Below are 23,944 nucleotides of genomic sequence, written 5' to 3'. Positions count from 1 at the left end.
GTATATTGACAAAATTTAAAAAAAAAAAAAAAAAAAAGATCCCCTTACTGGTCATCTTTAAAAAAAAAAAAAAAGTGGAGTCCCGGCCTGGCTTGCTCACTTTCCTGGGGCCAATCTGCACTTCACCAGCTGAGGTGAGTGAGCCTGCACTCTGTAATGAACTTTAAGTGTGGATTTCTTACTTTTATATTAAACTTGATGCAGGCCCTGCTCAGTCTCTGGATCTAGGCTGCACTCTCTCTGTGAAATCTGTATCTCTTATTCGTTAGCTTAAACTTGCTCAAACTTGCTCTCACTTTCTACTGTGACTCTGCCCTTGAATTCTTTCCTGTGGCATAGTCAAGAACCTGGTAAGAGGACAATGTGGTGGGTTGAGGCCAGCTATCAGGCTTCCTCAGACCCCCTCCTCCAGCATCAACAGAAAAAAACTGGAAGCAATGGGTAGAAGTTACCAAAAATTTCCTAATTGTGGAGTAGATCAGCTGGCAAAGAAGTGAGTTCCTGGTCACTGGAATCATTCAGGCAGAGGTTAGGGGAGCATCTATAGGACATTGCGAAGGTGATTTTGGCACTGGATGATATATTGGAGGAGGTGACCCAGGGAGTGCACCCTAACTCTCAGGATCCTGTGATCCTCTGACAATGGAAACAGAACCACAACAGAGCTCACCTAAGGAGAACAGAGAAATTCAAGACTCTTGAAATGAACTCATTTCAAATGGGCTCTGTACTAGTCAGGGTTTTTGGTTGCAAAAAACTGAAACCATTTCTAGCTATTTAAATAGAAAAGAGGCCGGCCTGTGGCTCACTCGGTAGAGTGCGGTGCTGATAACACCAAGGCCACGGGTTCGGATCCTATATAGGGATGGCCGGTTTGCTTACTAGCTGAGCGTGGTGCTGACAACACCAAGCCAAGGGTTGAGATCCCCTTACCGGTCATCTTTTAAAAAATAAATAAATAAATAAATAGAAAAGGAATTTATTGAAAGGGCATCAGGCTACTGATTATCTGGAAGACTGGAGAACCACCAGAAAATGGCTAGGATGCCCCCCCAACACCCACAGGCAGCCCAATGACAACCACCGACCACCGACCACTGACCACCGAGGCGCCGCGGGAAGCGTCCCGTCTCCCCTGTGGGAATATGGGGGTGCCACAGGCCTCAATCCCACCTCTCCTCCTTCCTCCTTCTTCCATCACATTTCCTTCCTCTTTCCCCTCTCCCTCTCCCTCCCAACTACTCTGGAACAACATCATAGAATGTAAAAAAATATATATTAATAAAATCAAAAAATAAAAATTCTGATCCAATCAGAAAAAAGAAAATGGCTAGGAACCAAGGAAGGGTAGGCAGCGGAGGAAAGAACTCCAGCACCATCACCACCGCCAGCAATGAGGCACTGGATGATGCAGACACCAGAACTGAGCCTTACACAGTTCCTCCTGGTTCGTTCCAGATTTAAAGTCTGATAATGCCTGAGTTTAGGATCAAGGACTATATTTGCCTTTAAGTCATCTGTTGTGGGAAGCAGAACCCCATCTCCCACTGAAATTCATAGAAGTCAGACTCCCCGTGTTAATGAAGTTTGGCCTAAAGTTTTCTTCAAACATAGTAAACTGTAACCTAACTTGATGTGCAAACACCCTGTAACCTACTCTTGTAACAAGTAGCCAAATCTCAGCTAATTACAAGCAGCCGACTATTTAAACCATATTCAAATAAGGCAAGTGCCTAACTGTAACCAATCCAGCTGCTTCTGTACCTCACTTCTGTTTTCAGTGCGTCACTTTTCTTTTTCCATTAATCTTAGCCAACCACATGGTAGCCCCAGAGTCACTCTGAACCTAGTCTGGTTCTGGCAGCTGCCCAATTCACGAATCGTTCTTTGCTCTATTAAACTCTATTAAATTTAATTTGTCTAAAGTTTTTTTTTTGTTTGTTTTGTTTTTTAAGATGACTGGTAAGGGGATCCTAACCCTTGGCTTGGTGTTGTCAGCACCACACTCAGCCAGTGAGCAAACCGGCCATCCCTATATGGGATCCGAACCCGGGGCCTTGGTGCCATCAGCACCGCACTCTCCCGAGTGAGCCACAGGCCAGCCCTAATTTGTCTAAAGTTTTTCTCTTTAACACCCCAAATGTGAGAAGGGAGTTCAGTTGCTGCAATCTTCTCCACAGGCCTTACCCCCAACACTAACCCACCCCTCTTATTATTATCAGCCTCCTGATACCCAGTGTTAAAATTTAAATGATTGATTCCTCCTCCTTCCACCCACATTCCAGATGTAATCATCCTCCGAGGATTCTGATTGGTTCTTTTCAGTGTCTTTACTATCATCCCTCTTTTCCATTCCCACCACTACCAACTTCATCTGAATCCCTATCGCATTCTCACCACATTCATAAAACTAATGTTCCGCATGATACTGCAGTTTACAGTGTGAAGCATTTGGGCCTTCTAAGGTCTTCTCCCTGCCTCAACTCTCAGGAGACTAGCAGGGGAGGTAAAATTTACATGAATAACTGGCAAATCTGCATGCAACAAACTAGGAAAGGTGTGAGCAATATACCGTAAGGGTTATTCCCAATTGGAGATCAGCAACTTCAGAAAGGTGTGGCAATTGAGCTGGGCTTCCCAGGAGGGATTGGATTTAACATCCAAAGATAAATAAGGGAGGAACCAAAGCAGCAAAACAGCAAAAGCCAAGACTAGAGCACAGGGCTTTTCTGAGGATTGCTGAATGGCTGAGTCTAGCTAGAGAGCAGGGTGGTAGGTCTCAAATTTTAGTGTGCATTGTTACATGTGCAGCTTCCTGGGCTCTACTTCAGATTCCACAGGTCTGGGGTTGGGTTTAACAAGCATTTCAGATAATGTTGATGCAACTGGCTCCCATACGACACTTTAAGAAACACTGGTTGGAGAGTTTGGGTAGAGAACCTGGAGATACAGCTGGGAGGTAGGTTGGAATCAAATTGTGGAGGGCCTTAAATGTGAGCACTGGAAACTTTATTCTGCTAGTTGAAACTGTTCTTAGCAGGTAAATGATAAGGTCAGAACTGTACTTTGGATCTGTTGGCAAAGAATTATAAGAGACACAAAGACCAGTGAGATGGTTTTTCTAATGAATTAAACGAGAGGAAGTGTTTCAACTAGGATGGAGGGAGTCAGAATAAAAAGGTAAGTGAAGGGTGGGAGACACACTTCAAAATATTTGCAGTGTTTGGTGACTGTAATAAGTGTGCGGAATCAAGAAGTGATAGAGGCTGGTTGGTTGGCTCAATTAGTTAGAGCACAGCCTTGTAACACCAAGGTCAAGGATTTGGATTCCCAGCCAACCAAAAAAAAAAAAGAAATGATAGAGTTGGTTAAGGCTACTTGAAAAATGGTGGCAGCAACCACAGAAAAGAGAAAATGCAGAGCAGCAACTGATTCGGGGGGGACTTGAATTTGTCTTACAGACAAGCATTTCAAGTACCAGTAAGATGTGGGAATAAGCCGCATACAGCTGGAAAATGCAGATATGTAGAGCAGTCTGGGCTGGACACCTAGACACAGGACTCAGCAATGCAGTAGCAGAGATAGACATGATTAGGTAGAGAATTGGGCTGGCAATACAACCCCAGAGAAAGCACACCCATGTAGGAAGCAGGAGAATAAAATGGAACTGAAAGAGAAATGAAGAGAAAGTGATCAGAAAAATGAGCAAAGGCAAATGATATAATGGAAAAAACACCAAGGAGGAGGGTGGTCAAGATGGTCAAGTACTGAGGAGGATGACGGAAGTAAGGACTAAGAGAGGGGAATAGGCTTATTAACAAGGGGATCATTAGGGCCGGCCCGTGGCTCACTCGATAGAGTGCGGTGCTGATAACACCAAGGCCACGGGTTCGGATCCCATATAGGGATGGCCGGTTTGCTCACTGGCTGAGCATGGTGCTGACACCAAGTCAAGGGTTAAGATCCCCTTACCGGTCATCTTTTAAAAGAAAAAAAAAAAAAAGGGGGATCATTAGTAATCTTTGCCTAAGAAGTTAGTGGACTCTTGGGAGCAGAAGCCAGCAGTGAGTTTCATAATTGGTGAGAGAAAATGGAAGCCCTCAACATAGAGCAGTTCTCAAATGTTTGGTATCAGAATGCCTTTATGCTCTTAAAAATGATTGAAAACCCCGAAAAGTTTTTGTTTTTGTGGATTACATATATTAATATTTATCATGTTAGAAATTAAAATTAAAATGTAATTTTTTTAAAAATTAACAACATTCTTGAAAACCTGTATGTGAATGTTTTTGTTTGTTTTGTTTATTTTTTTGGTGTTAGAGATTAGACATTTATTATTATTTTTGTTTGTTTGGTTTTGGCCTGGCCAGTACAGGGATCCTAACACTTGGCCTTCGTGTTAAAACACCAGGCTCTAGCCAACTGAGCTAACAGGCCAGTTCTAAAAAACATAATATTAGACCAGCTGATTAGCTCGGTTAGTTAGAGCACAGCTTCATAACACCAAGATCACGCATTTGGATCCCTGTACTGGCCAGCCACACACAAAAAAATGTAATATTAATTCATTCAAAATAACAATAATAAATTCATTAACATAAATCTTGTTTTAAATAACTATTTTCCAAAAGAAAAAATTTGGTGAAAAGACTAACATTGTTTTATATTTTTGCAAGTCTCTTTAATGTCTGTCATAACAGAAGACAGCTGGATTCTCATATCTGCTTCTGCATTCAATTTGTTGCAAAATGTTTTGGTTGAAGTATATCAAGAAAATCCAGTTTCACACAGATATTGTGAAAATTGGAAAAGGAATTGCACCTGGGGAACTGCTGGTTTAGAGGCCTCTCTTGAGAAGTTCTCAAGACCTGACTTGAGAACAGTAGGTTGCATGGAAGACAAAAACTATTTTATTTTTAGGATAAAAAGAGACCAACTATTGTCACTGGTAAAAAGGGAAGGCTGCTGGAAAAGACGGAAATCAGTGAATGAGAGAGTGAAGGAATGAAGGAGCCTGACTCTTATTGAGTTTCTCCTAAGTTGCCAGGTGCTTTCAGTTAATGAAGGTCACTCAAATCTTACAATTCTCTGAGACAGACATTATCTTTTGATTTACTAATGAGGAAATTGAGGCTGAGAGAAGATAAGCAACAGTGACTTTTATTTATTTATTTATTTATTTATTTATTTAAAGATGACCGGTAAAGGGATCTTAACCCTTGGCTTGGAGCCAAGCCAATTGTCTCCTATATTTTTTATTTAACAAACTTTTCCCTCTAATTGCAATGTTCCTCTCCTAGTTTTCACAAGGCTGGCTTCATGTCATTCATCTCAACTCAAATGTCACCTTCTCAGAATATCCCTGACCATCCGATAAAAGGTCACCCAATCACTATCACTACTCGCTATTTTACTCCTCTGAAGAACTTTTATCCAATTTTTCTTGTTTTCTTATAGACTCTCCCCAGCAGCGCCATCAGCTCAGGAGACCATCAGATCTTGGTCACCGCTCTAGCCCAGAGCCTGGGAAGGAGCCTTACACAAGGTGACCACTCAATGAACCTGTGTTGAATGAATGAACGACTCCAGTGAAAGAGCTAATCCAACGACTCGGCCGAGGATGGCGGGGGCGCGAGCACCGGCGCCCGCGAGGCATTCTGGGAATTGTAGTTTCCTGCCCGCCCGCGTGACGTGACTCTGCGCACGCGCACGCTCCCCATGCTCCTGGAACACCGGACGACCCCACGGTTGCCATGGCTTCTCGGTCCAGCTGCGGCTGGTCGGAGGCAGCCCAGCTAGGCACCCGCTAGCTTCGGCCCGGACGACCCCACGGTTGCCATGGCTTCTCGGTCCAGCTGCGGCTGGTCGGAGGCAGCCCAGCTAGGCACCCGCTAGCTTCGGCCCGGACGACCCCACGGTTGCCATGGCTTCTCGGTCCAGCTGCGGCTGGTCGGAGGCAGCCCAGCTAGGCACCCGCTAGCTTCGGCAGCGATCCGGACCGGGAAAGCGGAAGGAATCCGGCGTGGTGGGTCCGGAACCGCGGTGTGCGTGGAGCACGGGAGCCCCGAGGGCGGCGGGGCAGCCCGAGAGGCGTTTTCTTCCGCGTTAACGAGTCTAGCTCATCTCCCCAAACCCACTCCCACTGCTCTGTGAGTAAAGGGTCCTCAGCATCCCCGTTTTATCGGTGAGTTAACAAGCTTGAAGAAGGTAAGTGGTTTGCTAGAGCTCTCCCTCCTAGGAAGTGGCAGAACTTTGCCTAAACCCGGGCCTGACACGAGGGCCAGTCTGCTCTATACTCTTGCTTGATCAGATTCCTCAGTGAAGCCTGAGTGGGGGTCTTCAGACCCTTCCCAGGAGGCTTGCCACATGGGGGGGGGGGGGGGTGGCTGGCCCGTGGCTTGCCACACTTAATGCCACTATGTACTGCCTTGGTCAGGATTCTGAATGCAAGTAAGGAGAGCAAGTTCCACCTTCAACCCAGGGTCTGAAAATAAGGGATAGATAAGACATAGTTATATTAATACAGTATCAGAGCATGTTGAAAGCAAAGTACCTTCAATATAGGGAGATTCTGTTAGCCTTATTTAGCCTAGAGAATAATAAATTTGGAAACAGGTTCAGAGACGTTAAGTAACTGACCTAGGTTTACAGAGTTAGGGGTGGAGTGGAGGTTCCAACCTAGGTTTCTTTACCTTCAAAACCTAGTACCTTATATACTGTTTTGTTTTTTTGTTTTTTTTGTTTTTTTTTTTTTTTAAAGATGACCGGTAAGGGGATCTCAACCCTTGGCTTGGTGTTGTCAGCACCACGCTCAGCTAGTGAGCAAACCGACCATCCCTATATAGGATCCGAACCCGTGGCCTTGGTGTTATGAGCACCGCACTCTGCCACGGGCCGGCCTTATACTGTTTTTAAAATTACCTAAATTTCTACTTATGGTAACTGCATGGTGTAGACTAGTATTTCTGTGTAGGCCTCTGACCAGCACTGTCCACATCACCTGGGAACATGTTAGAAATGCACATTCTTGGCCCACCTACTGAGTCAGAAATTGGGAGTGGGGCCCAGCAGTCTGCTTTAATAAGCCTCCAGGTAATTCTGATATACACTAACAGTTTGAGAACTACTGGTATCCCGTGATTCTCAAACTTCAACATGCATCTAATTCACCTAGGGGTCATGTTAAGATACAGATTCTGTTTCAGTAGGTCTGGGCAGAGACCTGAGATTATACATTTCTAGCAAGTGCCCAGGCAGTGCTAAAACTGCTAGGCAACAGACCATACTTTGAGTAGCAAGGGTGTGAATGACACTTTAGAGCAGTGGTTCTCAAACTTGTCAGCACATTAGAATTACCTGGGGAGCTTTTAAAAATAGGATAGCTGGGTCCCATCCCTACAACCAAATGAATCAGAATCTTTTGGGTGTAGAGGACAGGTAAAAACTCACCAGGTGATTCTAATGTACACTAAAGGTTCAGAACCTCAGGTATGGGTTTGGAGTCAGGTAGTTATGGATTTGAATCCCAGCACTTCCACTTATCAACTGTGTGACCTTGGGCAAGTTACTTAACCTCTCAGTCATATTTCTCTCATTTATAAAAACAGGTATAAGTAATCCTGGGCTTGCAAGGTGGTGAGGATTCTATGAGATGTGAGCATGAAATATCTGTATCCACAGACACAAAACATGGGGAGGTGGTCAGGCTTAGGGAGGCCTGTGCTGGGAATTTTGTTCGAGAACGTGGGGGAGGTGAGTTGGCAACTGCACCCCCTTGCCTGTTACAGCTCCCGTCTGTGTACTTCTGCCCACAGTGAGCAGCCAGCCGGCGGGGAAGAATGGCGGTGAGCCACTCAGTGAAGGAGCGGACCATCTCCGAGAACAGCCTGATCATCCTGCTACAGGGCCTCCAGGGCCAAGTAACCACTGTGGACCTGCGGGATGAGAGCGTGGCCCACGGACGCATAGACAATGTTGATGCTTTCATGAACATCCGCCTGGCCAACGTCACCTACACCGACCGTTGGGGGCATCAGGTTGAGCTGGATGATCTCTTTGTGACAGGCCGTAATGTCCGTTACGTTCACATCCCAGATGACGTGAACATCACCGCAACCATCCAGCACCAGTTGCAGGCCATCCACCGGGTGCGCAACTTTGGTAGCAAGGGCCAAGGCCGGCGGGAATTTCCCTCCAAAAACCGTAAATGAGGCTGTCCTCTTGGCAAGCTCCAGCCCCAACTCAGGTGTCTCCATTGTTCTCCTGAGCCAACTCTCTGCCAATCCTCCCTGCCCAGAACCTGGGAAGGGAGCAGGGCCAGCCTAGAAACTGGTGTCCAACAGACACCTTCTCTCACAGCTGCCTTTCACAAGGTTCCACCTCCCAGACTCAACCTGAGACCGAGAATCTTGTCTGTGGCCTTGGGGTAGGTAGGACAATCCCCCTTTTTGATGGTTTGCATCTGAATCTCTGATTTGCTGATTTAGGGAATAGTTTTCAACCCTCCCAGTGAGGATTATTAAATGTTTAGCCTGAGCCACCCCTAAGTGTCCCTGTTTCTCTTGCAGCTGTGTTCATTTTTTCATAAAACCCAACTTGGATACAAACAGGTACATGCCTAATGCTTTCCATTCTGTGCGCTGGGCTCCCTGTCGGTCCTGTGTAGTAGGGCACTGGGCCTCCAACTTGGCTGTACATCACCTATCCCACCTTCAGAGATTCAGATTTCATTGGTATGGGGTATGACCTGAGCATTAGGATTTTTTTAAGTTTCCCAGGTAATTCTGATATGTAGCAAAGTCTGAGAACTGTAGTAGGAGAGTCCTTCAGTCTGGTCAGGTGGAAAGTGGCTTTTCTTTTCAGATTCGCTGTGGAAGAGGCTGTTGGTCTCATTGCTATTTCCTAAAGTGAGAGGTTGGAGTATCCTGGGCCCTCTCCTAGGGTGTGAAGGCTCAACCAACATTAAGAAATCAGTCTTTGATTCTGAGAGTTGTTGAGTCCTCAGGGAAGAGGGGGTTCTCAGGGTTAGAACTCAAGCCTTTGTGATAGCTGCCTTGTGGACATTCTGCCATAGCAAACAGCCATCTCAGTGAAAGCGCTCTGTCCTGTGGAACTGGAGTTTGTGTTCGTCACATATCCACAGCACCTGCCGTGTGCCAAAGGCCTTCTGCTGAGTGCACATCGTCAAATAAGATTTGAACCCTTCTGGAGAGGAGCTTATAATCTAGAGGGGAAGATGACAAGAAAAACAAAGATAAAATTCAACTAGAGAGCTGCTGTGCCAGAGTTTTGAGTAAGGCAGGGCCGCTGACCTTGAGACACTCATTTCTTTTTTTCTTTCTTTTTTTTTTTTTCCTCAAAAGATGACCGGTAAGGGGATCTTAACCCTTTATTTGGTGTTGTCAGCACCACGCTCTCCAAAGTGAGCCACGGACCGACCCTAAGACACTCATTTCTTGAGGAAGATTTGAGAAAGGAATATTGTTTGGGAACCTAGTCACGTTCTAGCTTGATCTTTGTCAAAGTGTTATCAATGGACCACCTCATTGGAACCACCTGAGATGTGTGTGTGAAATGCACTTGCCTCTCTTCCCCTTATCCCAGAATCTGGGACCCAGGAATCTGCATTATTAACACCCACCCACCCACCATGATCATTGTGCATACTATACTTACTTCATTGCCTAGGGTCCTGGAAGCCCCTTAGACTCCACCTTTTGCCTTCAGGAGAAAAGGGAGGGTCCTAGCAGGGAGAAAACTGAGTTTCCAGGGCCCTCTGACAACTAGAGGTAAGGGGACCAACACCTTGGCAGGTCCAGAAGGGAGGTCCTCACCATGGAAATGTCCCGATATGCTCAGCAAGTGGGGAGAGGTGAACTGGCAAGAGAGTCCCCCCAGCAGCCTCCCTTGCAGACGTCACATGGCTGCATGTGCTTCCAAACGTGACAAGGGCTTATGCTGGGGCTTTGGCGTGGGGTGGAGAAAAGGTCCAGTGCTGAGGCTTCAGTAGTGTGCCAGGGGCTTCTGTATCCTCAGCAGGGCCAGCAAGGGAAGTAGTAGGGCCATTGTGAATTGCTGGGAGGAGAGGCTCAGGACGTGTTCCTTAAGCATCATGTCAGACCCCAATGGGCCCTCTTTTTTTCCTGGGTAAGGCCCTGGGAACATAGATGGGAAGGAGGAGAGCTAGGCCCCGCTGAGACACTCTTGCCAAGCCCCTGGGTTAGAGCACAGCTGAGTTTTAAGCCCCAAGGAGATGGGTCTTTTGTAATCTGGTCCTGGCTTGCCGGGAAAGGCTATCAAGGGCCCGGGCAGGGGCTGAGGGAATTCAGTGCCTGCTAGCCTATGGGAAACCAGGAACTCCCTGACTGCCATTCCACAGGTGATTCTTGAGCACCAAGTAGGTACCAGGCACAGTGGCAGCAACTGAGGAACATCAAGATGGACAAGGGTCTTCCGCTGAGGGAGCTGATATTCTAGTGGGAGAGACAGATAATAAGCCAAAAAAGTAAAAATGTTTACAAATACCGTGAAGGAAACAAACAGGGCCCTTTGAGAGAGAAAAACAGGAAAGCGTCTTATGAGGAAGTGAAATTTAAACTGAGATGGAGCCTGCTATTTAAAGAGCCAGGGGAGGGCAGAAGAGACTGCCAGTGCAAAGGTCCTTAGGTGGGAAAGCGTGGGGCTTTGGGACAGTAACAGTGCCATTGTGACTATTGGTGGAGGGGAGAGAGGCAGCTGAGGCTGGAGAAATGGGACAGGGTGGAGCAAATATAAGGCCTGTGGGCAAGGGGTGTAGCTGGTTCCGATTTCTGGTATAAAGGATATAGAGCTTGATTTTTTTTTTTTTTTTTTTTTTTTTTTGGCAGCTGGCCAGTATGGGGATGCGCACCCTGGACCTTGGTGTTATCAGCACCATGCTATAACCAACTGAGCTAACTACCCAGCCTTGAATTTTCTTTAACTCACCAGAATTCCTATTTTGCCCCACTCGGCCAGAGTGGCAGAAACTTAATTGCAGTCAATTCAAAGTTCCACCTATTTTCCTTGGAATTACGTTTGAAATCTAGGGCACTTCCTTTCAAGATGCCAAAGCATGGGAAGGGTAGTCTGACATGGTGATCATCCAGTCACACTAGCATCCACTGAGATGTCCTCATTTTGTTCCGGTCTTCTGTCATTAGCCCACAAAAGTTGCTGCTAAGTTGCTCCTTCCTGACCAACAGACCCCTACAGGTGTAACCCATAAACCTGTCAGGTGTTCGGATTTTTGTCTGCTTTTCTCAGGCCACATTAGGCCAAATACAGCACACAGACGTTTCTCCCAAGGGTTTTGTCACTCCTCTGGTGCCCGCCCACCCCAACCCCAAGGAAAAGGAGCACAGCTCTTCTCTGCTTCTCAGTCCCTGAGACCCGGCTGATACTCCAGCTAGGCTAAGGAAAAGCTTCTCTATTCTCTGGGACTCCACCCCCACCTCCAAGTCTCAATCTCCTGGATCCCTCTACACAGTTTTCTAAATTTGTATCTGCACAGAAATTCTTTCCATTCCCCCCTGAAGGGTATGCTTCTGGAATTCAGAAGCTAAAAATGGACTGCATTCTGTTGTATCATTCATTTCCTGAAGTAAGAAATGCAGAATTACCCATCTGCATAAGGGAAGGACCAAGGGACACCAAGAAAAAGATGAAATGTATTTTTAAATGTTAGTGTCCCATCAGAGTCTGGCTGTGTGCTACTTATCGCTGTGGCCTGTGTTCAGGCACACATATCCTTGCTTCCTGCAGCTTCAGCCCTTGTGGGGGTCGCAGCTGATGACATGACCCCCAGGAGTTCTGACTGCTCATGTAGCACAGAGTGTCCCCTCCCCTCCCATTCCTGCAGAGAAGAGTATAGGGGTCTCTCTCATTTGGGGGAAGGGGACTACCAGGGCTCTGAGGAAACCTGGGTGAGCATATAGCTTGAAGTTCAGACTTCCCCACACAAGTGACACAGCATGTCTACCTCCCGCATGGCAGAGAGTATCCAGTTCGGCATCCCTGGCTAGAGGGTTCCCAAGGACAGTTGGGGTTCTTTAAGTTCTCATTTCCAGAAGGACCCAGAGAAACAGCACAAAGTATGTGAAGAGTGACCAAACTGGCTCAGTCTCTGCTTTGGGGTGGAATTACACCAACAGCATGGTGGTCACACCGGCCTGCTTCTCCTGATCACAAGCTCTAGTGGCTATAATACAAGGTTGTCATCAATAAAAAGGAAGAAATGACTTGATGCAGGTTGTAGGGGAGACAATTTACCAAATTCCTCATGTGGAGGAAAAGTACTAAAAAAGGCTTTGGAGGTGGACACGATGGGAACCACTGATCCAGTTCAGCTCTGTCATTTTACATTTGAGGAAACTGAGGCCCTGAGAGGAAAAGGGGCTCTCCCAGGTCCCATGGTTAAGTTAGAGGCAGAGTGCCAAGATCGGCATCATAATGCCCGTCAAAAATAGCTACTGCTGTGGAATCTCGCTATGTGCCATGCCCTGTGCTAGGGACTCATGAGGGCAAAGCTGGATCTCCAGCATCTAGCTGAATGGTCTGCACATAGCAGGGACTCCATCAATTTTTGTGGAATGAAAGTAATCTTATTGCATCATTTTAACAACCCTATATGTTAACAGCCCCATTTGACAGCTGAGCAAACAGGCTCAGAGACGTTCAGTAACCTGCTTAAAGTGAACAACAGTGGAGATTTAACTCACATCTGTATGACTCCAGACTCCATGGTCTTAACTACTGTACTATACTATTCGGTTTGCCAGCTCCCTGACATCATACTGATGCCTCTGCTCACCTCAGAGGTGGGACCCAGCCACAGAGTGTGGGTCTGACACTTAAAATTTGCATACCCAGACTTTGGGGCTTGGCCACAGAAGCCAGAAGCCTTAGGAAGCCCCTGGGGGTTGAAGGTCTCCTCCCCCTCTTCTGTGATAGGCAGATCTGCCTAGACCTCATCGAGCAACTATCTCGTGCTGTTGTGACAGGCGTCACTTTGTTATGGCAGCACCATCTGCCAGTAAGCCCAGAGTTGGAGAGCCAGCAGGAGAGTATGTCACCGTGAGTGTATCACTCAGAGGTATCTTCATGGTGTCCTGATGACAGTGTTTCATTTCCTCTGGCTGGCACCTTTCCTTTCTGTTCATTACATCTTCTCCTCCCCTCTTTCTCTTCCTCCTCCTCCTCCTCTTTGTTAAAATCCTATATTTTGAATCAGCTGAGAGTCTCCTGGGGGTGGGGATGGTGGTGTCAGCGCCGAATGATTCATCTAGCTGATAATTAGAGCTCTGGAAAACCCAAAACTTATTCTTGTCAGAGTCAGGGCTTCCGGAATCCCTAGGCTTTTCCCTTTGTCAGAGAGAGGAGCTTAGTGGGCTGGGGCCTGGCTTCTTCATGCCTGTCTTTTGGTCATCCCCCTCACTGCAGTTCTGCAACTGAGGTGAGTGTGAACACTTGCTGGGTCCTGTGAGAAGCTGTTTCCATAACTCATTGGGTCCTCACAGTGATCCCGTGAAGTGTTACCCCTATTCAGACAGGGAAGATTAGGAAGCTTGCACATTAGGCCGGCCCGTGGCTCACTCGGTAGAGTGCGGTGCTGATAACACCAAGGCCACGGGTTCGGATCCTATATAGGGATGGCCGGTTTGCTCACTAGCTGAGCGTGGTGCTGACAACACCAAGCCAAGGGTTGAGATCCCCTTACCGGTCATCTTTTAAAAAAAAAAAAAAAAAGAAGCTTGCACATAGTCACCCAACTTCTAAGTGACACACCGCAGGGGTTCAACTCCGACCTTTTTGGAATCACCAGACTTGGTTCAAATCACAGCACCGCCATTACTAGCTGTGTGTCTTTGGACAGGTTACTTCCCTTCTCTGAGCTCTAGCTTCCTCATTTGGAAACAGACACCCAATGCTGATGTCTCTAAAGTGCTTAACACAGTGTGTGGCACAACAGTGAGAGCTGTTCTTACTGCTACCGTTATTCAGCCCTATCAGCAGCTCAGTGGACACCAAGCATTCAGAGAGACAAAGAAAGACACAGGCGGAGGCAGGCAGACATCACGCATACCCACTCTCATATCCTGGCACTGCCTGTGTGAAGATGACAAATGCACATACACATAAGTGCCTGGCCACACACCCTAGGAAAACCCAGCAGTGCACACAGACTTGGACACGTGTGCCCACACGTGGACCCAGATGACGGCTGAAAAGACAGCAGTCATAAGCAGCAAGCACCCTGGCTCACACCTATGAGACAAAGGAGTGGGTCTGTGGCTGCTGGTGTTGCTGCCACTGAGCCATTCTAGCTGTTTCTGCATGCCAGGGGAGGGAAGCCAGGCTCTCACAGGGCCCGTGAGTCACAGGCCTGATGCAATCCCTTTAAAAGGCTCATCTGCTGGTGCAAGAAGCTGATTCACGGAGGGCGTGGTTGCTGGAAGAGGAGGAGAAAGGGACCGAAACTGCAGCAGGAGGGACTGAGGTTAGATGCTGGAATCGTTAATAGGAACTCTTAACTGTAGACCTCCCTGGTAAACTCCAGGGATCTCCAGGTTGAAGCTGGCCATCTTCGGAATTTGTATAAAGGCGAGGGGCCTAGAAGCAAATGAATTGTGAGCGCTGCGGCAGGAATTCCTGTTTTTCATTGAGCTTCACTGCAGCACTTTCCGCACAGAGTTCCAGGATCCGGGAAATGGGGATCGAGGAAGAGTCCTATTTCTGATAAATGCACTACAATTGGCCGACCTTCCAACTGCCGGAGACTTCCCCCAGCCGGGCACGGAGAGAGTAGGGCACGCGAGGTTCTGTGGTGTCAGGGCGGGGCGGGGCCTCCGCCCAGCCTCGCCGCACACACAGATAAGCGGTAAGTACCGCCCCCTTACCGTCTCAGCTTCCAATCGTTTCACAGGCTTCGGCCCGGGCCCCACCCTGAACCAATCCTCAATCTGGCTCTGGCCCTTTGCCTGAAGGCTTCCGCCCATTGTCAAGATGGCGCCCCAATCCGTGGGCGTGGGGCTGTGGACCCGGGCGAGGGGCGGGCCGGGGCAGGGGCGGGGCTGCGGCCCTGGCCAGGGAGGGGGCGGTGCGTCACTTCCGTTGTCAGGTGGCGGCGCCGCAGCCATGGAGGGAGGCGGCGGCGGCTCGGGTAGCTGCGCTGGGAGGCGGCGGTGAGCGGCTCCCACGCCCCCGGCCCGGCCGCGGCCCCCGGGACGGAGCGCCGAGCAACCGCGGCTCCGGGCTACAGACTATGGGCGAGCAGCGCTGACGACCCGGGGAAGGTGAGGGCGGGGGTCCCGGAGCGGTGAGCCGGGAAGGGGTTGCGTGCTGGCGGAGCGGGCCTCAGTGGCTGTGGCGGTGGGACCGGGGTGACAGCCCGAGGCCATGCGGCGGCGACAGAAATAGCAACAGCTAATGCCCTCTCCTGTGCTGGGGGGTCTACCTTTCTCAGGCGGCGGGGGCTGCTGCGCGCCGGGTCCGGGGCGGCCGCGGGAAGCCTCAGTCCCCGCCGCAGCCCTGGGAAGTGGGCACTGGCAGTCTTGCCCAAAGTCACTCAGCAGTAAGTGGAGCAGCTGGCGTTTGAACCTAGCCAGGTTTTTCCAGAGATACCTTCTGCCTCTCCATGCTTCCCTCCTGACCCGGAGGGTGACTTGAAAGTTAGAACGGGTCCCCAGGGAGAGCCAGCCAGGGCTGCCTGCAGGAGAACTCACCCATTGGCACGGGCACCATAGCTGCTGGGGAATTTTCGCATCCCGGGCGGCGTTCAGGTGCGAGTCAGAGCTACCTGCTTGCCAGGGCTACGTTTGGCCAGCCTTTTTCAGGGAAAGAGCTTGCTGCGGTCAGTGTTTCACCTGCCCTGCCGGGTCAGGCCCGCCCGTTCCCACGCCACTTGGCCCCACCTTCCAGCAGGAGCATTCGGATTCCAGATGCCGCGTTCTTTGCCCACCTCCACTCCCCAGGCTTGATGCCCTTTTGTTGGCGGAAGGAAGAGATGACAACCACTTTCTGTGGCTGGATAGACTTTGCTCTGTTTTAAGACACTGGAGGAAACCGGTTGGCTTTGCTTGGTATTGAGAACCAGTGGGAAAGAGGGTAGTCATGAGATGGTAGTCATGCTGGGCTGGGCGCCTTTCCCTTTTGGCTGAGTAGTTTTGCATGAGATAAGGAAGAGCCAAATGTGTAATTGTAGAGCCAAAAGAATCTTTGTTTGTAAACAGTGCTTGAGAGCTCCTCCAGTGCTCCTTAATGGCCCTCATGTGCCAACTCGTTAGATCTAGACAAACCCAAGGTAGCCCTCATTCATTCATTCATCACTTGACAACAACAGGTTCCTTGCCTGGAGAGGCAAATGCTACATAGTATAGTGGTTAAGCGTGGGTGTTGGAGCCAGACTTCCTGAGTTCAAATTCTGGCTCAGCAGCTTTCTAGCTGTGTGACCTTGGGCACATTGCTTAACCTCTCTGTGCCTCAGTGGTCTCATCTGTAAAACAGAGGTAATAACACAGAGTTGTTATGAAGATTTTAAAAACTAGCACATATAAAACACATAGAACCTTGTCTGGCACATAATAAGAGTTCAGTAAATGTTAGGTATTCTTATTTCAAGGAGTTCATGGTTCAGTTAAGGGAGACTGACCTGTAAACAAATAGTCGAAATGTGATCTAAAAAAGCTAGTAGCAGCAGGAACAGAGTGCTGGGAGAGCCCAGCAGAGGAAGCTGCTAAGTCAGCCTATGGTGTGGAGTGGGGGTGGGGGGTGCACTGGAAAGGCTTAGCAGAAATGATGCTGGAGCTGAGTCTAGAAGAAAAGGAGGGGGAGGCTTAGCCAGGTGGATATGAAGGGGAAGTTCTACTTAGAGAGAGGGAAAGACAAATAAACTCATACTTTATTCCAGAAGCCTCAGGTTGTTCAATATAGTGGTATGGAAGTTGACATGGTGCAAGGTGAAGTAGTATAGGTTGCCAAGAGAATGCTGCTTTGATGATTTAGGACTTTATGACCAAGGCAGTGGAGAGCCAGTGAAAAGGTTTTAAGCAGAGGAGTGACATGATTGGATTCATGTTTTAGAAAGATCTCCCTGGAGTCTCAGTAGAGGAGGCAGGAAGAGAAGAAGAGAAACTAAAGGGCTGGAGACCTTTTCAGAGATCACTGCAATCTTCTGAGGGAGGAAAGTTGGTGCTGGGGTGGTGCGTCTTTGCCGAGAAAGCACTGTGCGCACCCGGTGCCAGGTGGCAAGCTCTCTGCATTGGCCTGGGCTTCAGTGCCTGGCACATGTGCCCTCTCTTCCTGGGATTGTAGGTCACTTGAGCAACTGGGGAGATGAGGCTGCCCTCTCAGAAGGCCAGTTGTAAGGAGTGCTGCATTTGCTTGCTTGTGCTTTTAATCCGACCTTTGGAGAAGGCAGTAGGTTGTAGTGGTTAAGAGCTTACTTGGCTCTGCCATCAGACAGATGTGGGTTCTAATCCCAGCCCTGCTGGTCACTAGGAGTTACTTATTCTCTCCATGCCCAGCTTTCTCATCTGTAAAATGGGACAATAAGAGTACCTCCCTAGTAGGGCAGTTGTGAGGATTAAGTAAGATGCTGCAGGTTGAGAACTTAGCACACACCGAGTAGTAAGTGTTTGGTACACGTTAGCTGTTATTATAGGCTGCAGGAATGAACTTCCAGGAATTAGTTGAAGCAATTTGTGGCGACTAGAACTGTGTCCCACTGAGCTGTCAGAAGTGTCCTAGGGGATCACAAGATTATGGAATTTTATTGTATTCTTTCTGAGAAGGAAATCTATGGGGAGTTTACCCAGTCTGTATGGGAGCCATGCAGACGATTCAGCTCAGCTCTTTAAAAGAACCATTTTTAAAACTAGAAATAAGGGCCGGCCCGGTGGCGCACTGGAGAGTGTGCCGATTGGGAGCGTGGTGGCCCTCCCACCGAGGGTTCGGATCCCATGTGGAGACCAGTTCCCGCTCACTGGCTGAGCGCGGTGTGGGCGCAACACCGAGGGTTGCGATCCCGTTACCGGTCAGTAAAAAAGATAAAAAGGAAAAAAAAAAAATAGAAATAAGACTGCTGAGAAAAAAATAGTATTTTAAAGCATACATGGGAGAATATGTATTTTGAGTTTCTTCCAGGTATGTCCCAACGAGTGATCCTAATCTCGTGCCTGGACTGGCATCATCGGGAAGCATCACACACATTGCATGTGGTGGCTCAAAATATTGAACCCCGGGTTGGCCAGTTGGCTCAGTTGTTTAGAATGTTGTGTTATAACACTAAGGTAAGGGGTTCAGAGCCACATACCAGCCAGTCTTCCACAAACAAAAAAAAAAAATGAAGAACATATAGAACCCCAGTTCCACAAATATGAGCTTCCATATGTGGCTGGGGGTGTGCTGGTTACTGGGGGAAGGAGAAGGATGGAGGGGCAAGCACTGCCCTGGAGGAGGTTGTCTTCTAGCAGGGACAGAGAGGGACAGGGGTGGTCTCCTAACCAATCAACATTTGCACAGAGCTTGGCAAGTGTCTCTCAGAAGTCTGTGCAGCATATGGCGGGAACCACGCAGAAAGAATGATTCACCTTGGGGATGAGGAGGAGATTGGGGAGAACTTTGGAGAGCCCTTAGAACTTGAACTGGATCTTAAAGAGTGAATTGAGTTTTCTGGGGGTCCCTGAATCACTCCAGGCAGGGGGAAGAGCATGGCACAGGCATGGATATCTGCTGGTGCATGTGGCACTTAAGGAACCACAAGGGGTTTTAGCACAGGGTGTGAAAGGGACCTGGCTACAGAGGTAGGCAGGCACCAGTGCTAAGGTGCTTGAGCTTTGTATTCTGTCGGTGATGGATGCCTTGTTCAAGTGAAGGAAACACGCCATTAGACCTGCATCTTCCAAAGAGCCCTCTGGCTGTGGATTGGGGAGAGAGTGAGTCTGGAGTCCCCGTAGGAGGCTGTTGCGGTAATCACAGCAAGGGCTGATGGGGTTTGGATCAGGACAGAGGCAGTGGGATGGAGAGGAAGGGCAAGATCAGAGCTGTTTTGTGGAAATAAACTGGACTCTTGGAGTGTTTAGAAGTGACAGTTGAGGGAGGAGGAATGGTAGCAGTTGACCCTGAGGTTATTGGTTTGGGTGACAGAGTGAGTGATAGTGCAGAGATAGGGATGGCTCAAGGAGAAGATAATGGCCAGTGAAATCTGCCAGCTCCATCCAGGAAGCCCTGAGCTCACCCTCATGGGAGAGGATCAATTACAAAGTCTTGTAGAACTGTGTCCTGCTTTGGGCCAGGCTTCCCTCCGGTGTTGCCTGAGTCAGCACCTGGGAGGAGGGCAACTTCTTTTCCTGCCCCTTCCCTCTGCCTCAGGTTTGATTAGGGAGGTGAACTTCAAGTTTCAGAAACTTCTGTTGCTGAGTCTGCAAAACTCCTATAATTTCTACAGCTTTGAAATGCTCCTCACGGGGACTGGCTGGTTAGCTCTGTTGGTTAGAGAGAAGCTTTATAACACCAAGGTCACAGGTTCGGACCCCTGTGCTGGCCAGCTGCCAAAAAAAAAAAAAATGGTCCTAAGAGTAGCCCTTCCATCTGGTGATATACACCCTGATTTAGCAAGCTACAGCCAACCAATGGGTTGCTAAACACAGTGGACCCTCAGGGGACAGGCAGCTTTCTCAGCACTCCTGGAGATCTTATCTAGAGAGAGACCTTGAAATTGAATTTACTCTCTGATGCTGGGTCAGCAGATTGAGCCCCTCTTCTCACCTAGGACTCACTCAGAACCATCAGAGAAGTAAGAGGAAGCTGCCCCAGTGCCTTTGAACCCTGAATTCTCAGGGAGCCATGAACCATCCCTAAATTGGATTGGGCTATGGAGAGGGGTATGCTGGTGGGCAGGCCTTCCAACATGCCCTTTGGAGTTTGGTAGATTTTCACAAGATTTATCCTTGGGTTTGTGGTATAAAGAAGGTAGATGAGAAAGTTGCCTGAAATAGGAGGATTTCTTCTTGCTCAGGTGAGACTGTGGCCTTGAAGGTGGCCTGGGGCCCACAGCAGCCCATGCATATCTTCCCAGTCTCTGTCATCAAGATCCAAAAGGGAAAAAGACAGTATTGCTTGCTTCAATTTACTTACTATCTTAAAGATGGTTCCACTTTGGCACATTCACATCTGGGTCATTTTTGGCTACATTGTGTCACGTATTTGTAATTTATTCAACGAACTCTCTGCTGATAAACACTTAGGTTATTTGCTGTCTTTTGATCTCCAAAGCAAACTGAAGTGACTTTCTTCATACATATGATTTTGCCCACCATAAGTATCTGCAGGATAAATTCCTAGAATTGGGGTTGCTGCCTCAAAGAGTACCTTTTATTATTTTTTTTAAAGTATATTTAGGCTCCGTGTGTGTGTGTGTGTGCGCGCGCGCGCGTGCATGTGTGTGTGTGTGTGTGTGTGTGTGTAGGGTAGGGTAGTGTAGTGTAACCAGTAAGCGGATCGCCCTTGGCTTGGTGTTGCCCGCACCACGCTCAGACAGTGAGCACACCAGCCATCCCTATATAGGATCCAAACCCGCGCTTCTAGCGCCGCACTCTCCCGAGTGAGCCACGGGGTCAGCCCTAGGCTCACTTTTAATAAACTGGAGCAGCAAGTGAAACTACTCTTGGGTTGAGTAGATGGGTTGAATTGAGGGGATGCTGAGATACCCTCTACAGCCCACCAGTGTTCATTCCTGGCTATGCAGTCTGTCTGGGTGTGAGATCAGGTTCCTCAGAGCTTAGCAATCTACAGGCCTGATGATGTCCCTGTTGGAAAGCACCAGAGGTAGCAAAACTGAGAAGGTTTCTTATCACTCCGAGTGAAGCTCTTCCCTCTAAATATGTTTACAGACTGCCACCTGCTTGGCAAAAGAGATAGAGACAGAGGACCTTTAGCTCTTAAGGAGTTTGCAACCCAAGGGGCCAAAAGGAAGAGAGAGTGAGGTGGTCTTTTGTAGTGGGAATTGGCAAGAGCAAAACGGATGTGCCTGTCATCCGTCTTTCGGTTTGGGGCAGAGCTGGTGTGAGATGTGTTAAGGGGACAGCAGTGCTAGGGAGAAGTTCAGTTCATCTCCTTGGGAGACCTTGGGACTGGCATAGCCCAGCATCCCATGGGGATTTTGGACCCGCATTGCTGGCATCTGCCAACTCTGGAGAGTGTGAGTCCTGCTACTTATTTGTAATAAGTATGGAGCTCCCAGCATTACCATGTTTGGGCTACCATGTTCTGACTCCTTCTAAGGTGGTTTCTCCTGAAAGAACAGAAGGAAACCAGCATTGCCTTCCAGGTCCTTCGCTATGTACCCTACAATACATTATTGAATCTAAGGAAGTAGGGGTTTCCTCTGTTTTACAGAGGAGAACACCCAGGCTCAGAGGGGTTAAGTAGCCCATCGCTGTTTTGACCAGTAAGTGCAGAGCTGGGATTTCCAGCCCACATTTGCATGACTGTAGGGGCCATGCTATTCCCTTCCTCCATCCTGGCCAGGCTCTGGCCCCAGGGAGCCCAGCCCACATAGGATCTTGGATTAATGGAGCCATAGGGCTGGAAGGGACCTTGGCAAAGCTGAACCAGTCCCTTCTTTGCCAGAAGAATGGAAACTGCTACTGCCTGGAGACAGTCCTTTCCCCTCTTGCCCTATGGGTAGTGGGTAAGGAGACTTTCAACCATGTCACCCAGCAGTTAAGGGCCTAAGCTCAGATCAGACCTGGCTTCAGAGCCTAGCTCTGCCACTTGCTAGTTGAGTGACCTTGAACAAGTCAGTTCCAGTCTCCAACCCATTTCCTCCTCTGTAAAATGGGCATAACAATCTCTGCACCTAAGGTAATAACAAGGATCAGACATGAGGTGTTGTTGTCTGTAGCATGTTCAGCCTAGTGCCTTAGTCAGGCCCCAGGAGCCAGTTCTGATGAGGTCCAGGTGAGCTCTTTGCAAGAGATGTCCTAAGCCAGCTTCCAGCTCTTATGGGTGCCAGGCGGCAAGCAGGAAGTTCTTTATAGGCATGTTTGCAAGCTGCCTGGGAGAGCTAAAGCTTACCAGGGGTATTGGTTTTGTCCCTTCCATCCCTCACTCTCCTGATGCCCCCATGCACTGGCACACAGGCTTACACATCTGGGGCATTTATGCTTACACCTGTCCCCCTGCCATATCCTCTCAAGTCTGCCTTCTCTAAGGCCCAGCCTCCCCTGATTCCACTACTGCTCTGACCAATTCTAATGGGTTCATAAAATCTTTAGATTTTCAACAGTTATTATAGTAGCCTGTGGTAAAATAGTTAAACGATACAGAAAAATATAAAATGAAACTCTCTCTTCCCTCCCTGGGCTCCTAGTTCTATTGCCTGGAGGTATCCACTGTTGAATTTCTTGTAGATATTTCCTATGCATATTCAAAGATATGTGTAGTTTTTCCTTTTTTATCCAAATAGGATCATATTATACATGTAGTACTACAGTTAGCTTTTGGGGGAACATATCATAGACATCTTTATCAGCATGTGTGGACCTAGTCTTAAAGGCTGCATAGTATTCCATTGTCAGGATGGAGCACAGTTAGTTAACCAGTCCTCTCTTGGTGGACATTTAGGTGGAGTCCTGTCTGGGATGCGTCTGTGTGTTTTGATTTTTGTGGTTTTGATTTTTGTTGCTACACATGGTTCAATAGGGGCTGTCGTTGAGCACATTTATCTTTGTGAACTTATGCAAGTATATTTGTAGGATAAATCCCCAGAACTGGAATTGCTGGGCCCGAGGCATGTGCATTTTCTTTTTCTTTGTTGGCTGTAGTTTCATGAACATTTTCTGCACACCTGCTGGGCCTGTGCAGGGCCCCGGGGACTGGAGGTGGAGAAGACCCCTCTTGAGACATACACTGGAGCAGACATGTAATGAAAATGCTCTTGCCGGTGCACGGATAGAGTGTCTGTCAGTGGTGGCTCCTGGCCCTCATGATCAGCCGTGTCTGCTCTCTCAGCAGCTCAGAGCAGGTGAAACCCTCGTGTGGGCCCACCCGACTGAATGGCCAGCTGAGGGCACTCTGGTGGCAGAGCCCACCATCCACCTCTCTAATCACACCAGGCAGTTTCTTGCCCCTCTGAACAGCCATAGCCAGCAGCATTCAGTAAGAATGCAAAAAGCAAACTATATTGTTCACTGTGAAAGCTGTGAAATTTAATTTAATTTTTTATAGAGGCACTTAAGGAAAGACAGTTTGCTGGCCCCCGTCCAAACTGCCTTTCTCACAGGATGAGTGTGGTGATTTTTGCTGTTGAAAACAGTATAAAGAGAGAATCACATGCACCTAGGCCTGGCCTGGGCTTTCCTGTCTGTCACTCTGGAAATCTGGGATAGAAAGAAGGATGCTTAACATTTGTCTAGTGCCTCCTACACACTGGCTCCTGGCAGTCCTCAGGGGAACCCTCACCAGGGGCAGCACTGTCCCTCTCCTCCAGGTGAGGAGACTGCAGAACAGAGGAACACATGTCCAGGTTGCACAGTGTACAGAGTGGCAGCTCTCAGACTTACCCAGTTGTTCTTTGGTCACTTGCTGTTTTTTCCTTGCTTGGTTTGGGCTATCATGGGTGGCAAGAACTTGAACTCCACATGGGACCCCATGGCAGGCTTTGTTCTCAGACTGAGTCACCACACAAAGCAGTAACTAATGATTTGCACTGAGGGGACTCTTAGTCACATGCTCATGCCAGGATCTCCCTTGTTGCAATCTTCTCTTCTAGCCCAAGTGAACCAGGCTGGCATGACAGGGAAGAGTTGTCAGTGACTGGTGGTCATCTGCCCTGCAGATGGCAGAGGCCCCCTGCAGAGCCAAGAGGCCACCATGAATGTCTCCCAAGCCAGTGTGCTTGGCTGCTTCCCAGGCTGCTTCTCTGGGT

General features: G+C 48.5%; 2 protein-coding genes across 3 annotated transcripts in view; both read left to right on the top strand.

The window, feature by feature from the left end:
* The first annotated feature begins 5,920 nt into the window (after positions 1-5,920).
* On the top strand, positions 5,921-8,599 carry LSM10 (LSM10, U7 small nuclear RNA associated). Of its 2 annotated transcripts, none has more exons than XM_008585602.1 (2): positions 5,921-6,184; positions 7,815-8,599. In XM_008585602.1, the coding sequence occupies exon 2, from the start codon at positions 7,839-7,841 to the stop codon at positions 8,208-8,210; it is 372 nt and encodes a 123-aa protein (XP_008583824.1). In that variant the 5' UTR covers positions 5,921-6,184; positions 7,815-7,838; the 3' UTR covers positions 8,211-8,599. The 2 variants fall into 2 exon arrangements, with proteins under 2 accessions (XP_008583824.1, XP_008583832.1); XM_008585610.1 differs by having other exon boundaries at positions 5,921-6,207.
* Positions 8,600-14,855: 6,256 nt separating this feature from the next.
* Positions 14,856-23,944, top strand: part of STK40 (serine/threonine kinase 40) — a 41,712-nt gene continuing 32,623 nt past the window's right edge. The window contains exon 1 of the mRNA XM_008585593.1: positions 14,856-14,896. The gene's annotated coding sequence lies outside the window, so the exon portion shown is untranslated. The remainder of the gene's footprint in view (positions 14,897-23,944) is intronic.

This window comes from Galeopterus variegatus, unplaced genomic scaffold (assembly GCF_000696425.1).
Source record: "Galeopterus variegatus unplaced genomic scaffold, G_variegatus-3.0.2 Scaffold106, whole genome shotgun sequence".
Taxonomy (NCBI): domain Eukaryota; kingdom Metazoa; phylum Chordata; class Mammalia; order Dermoptera; family Cynocephalidae; genus Galeopterus; species Galeopterus variegatus.
The sequence above is the reverse complement of the archived record's forward strand: the minus strand, read 5'-3'. Positions and strand labels throughout refer to the sequence as shown.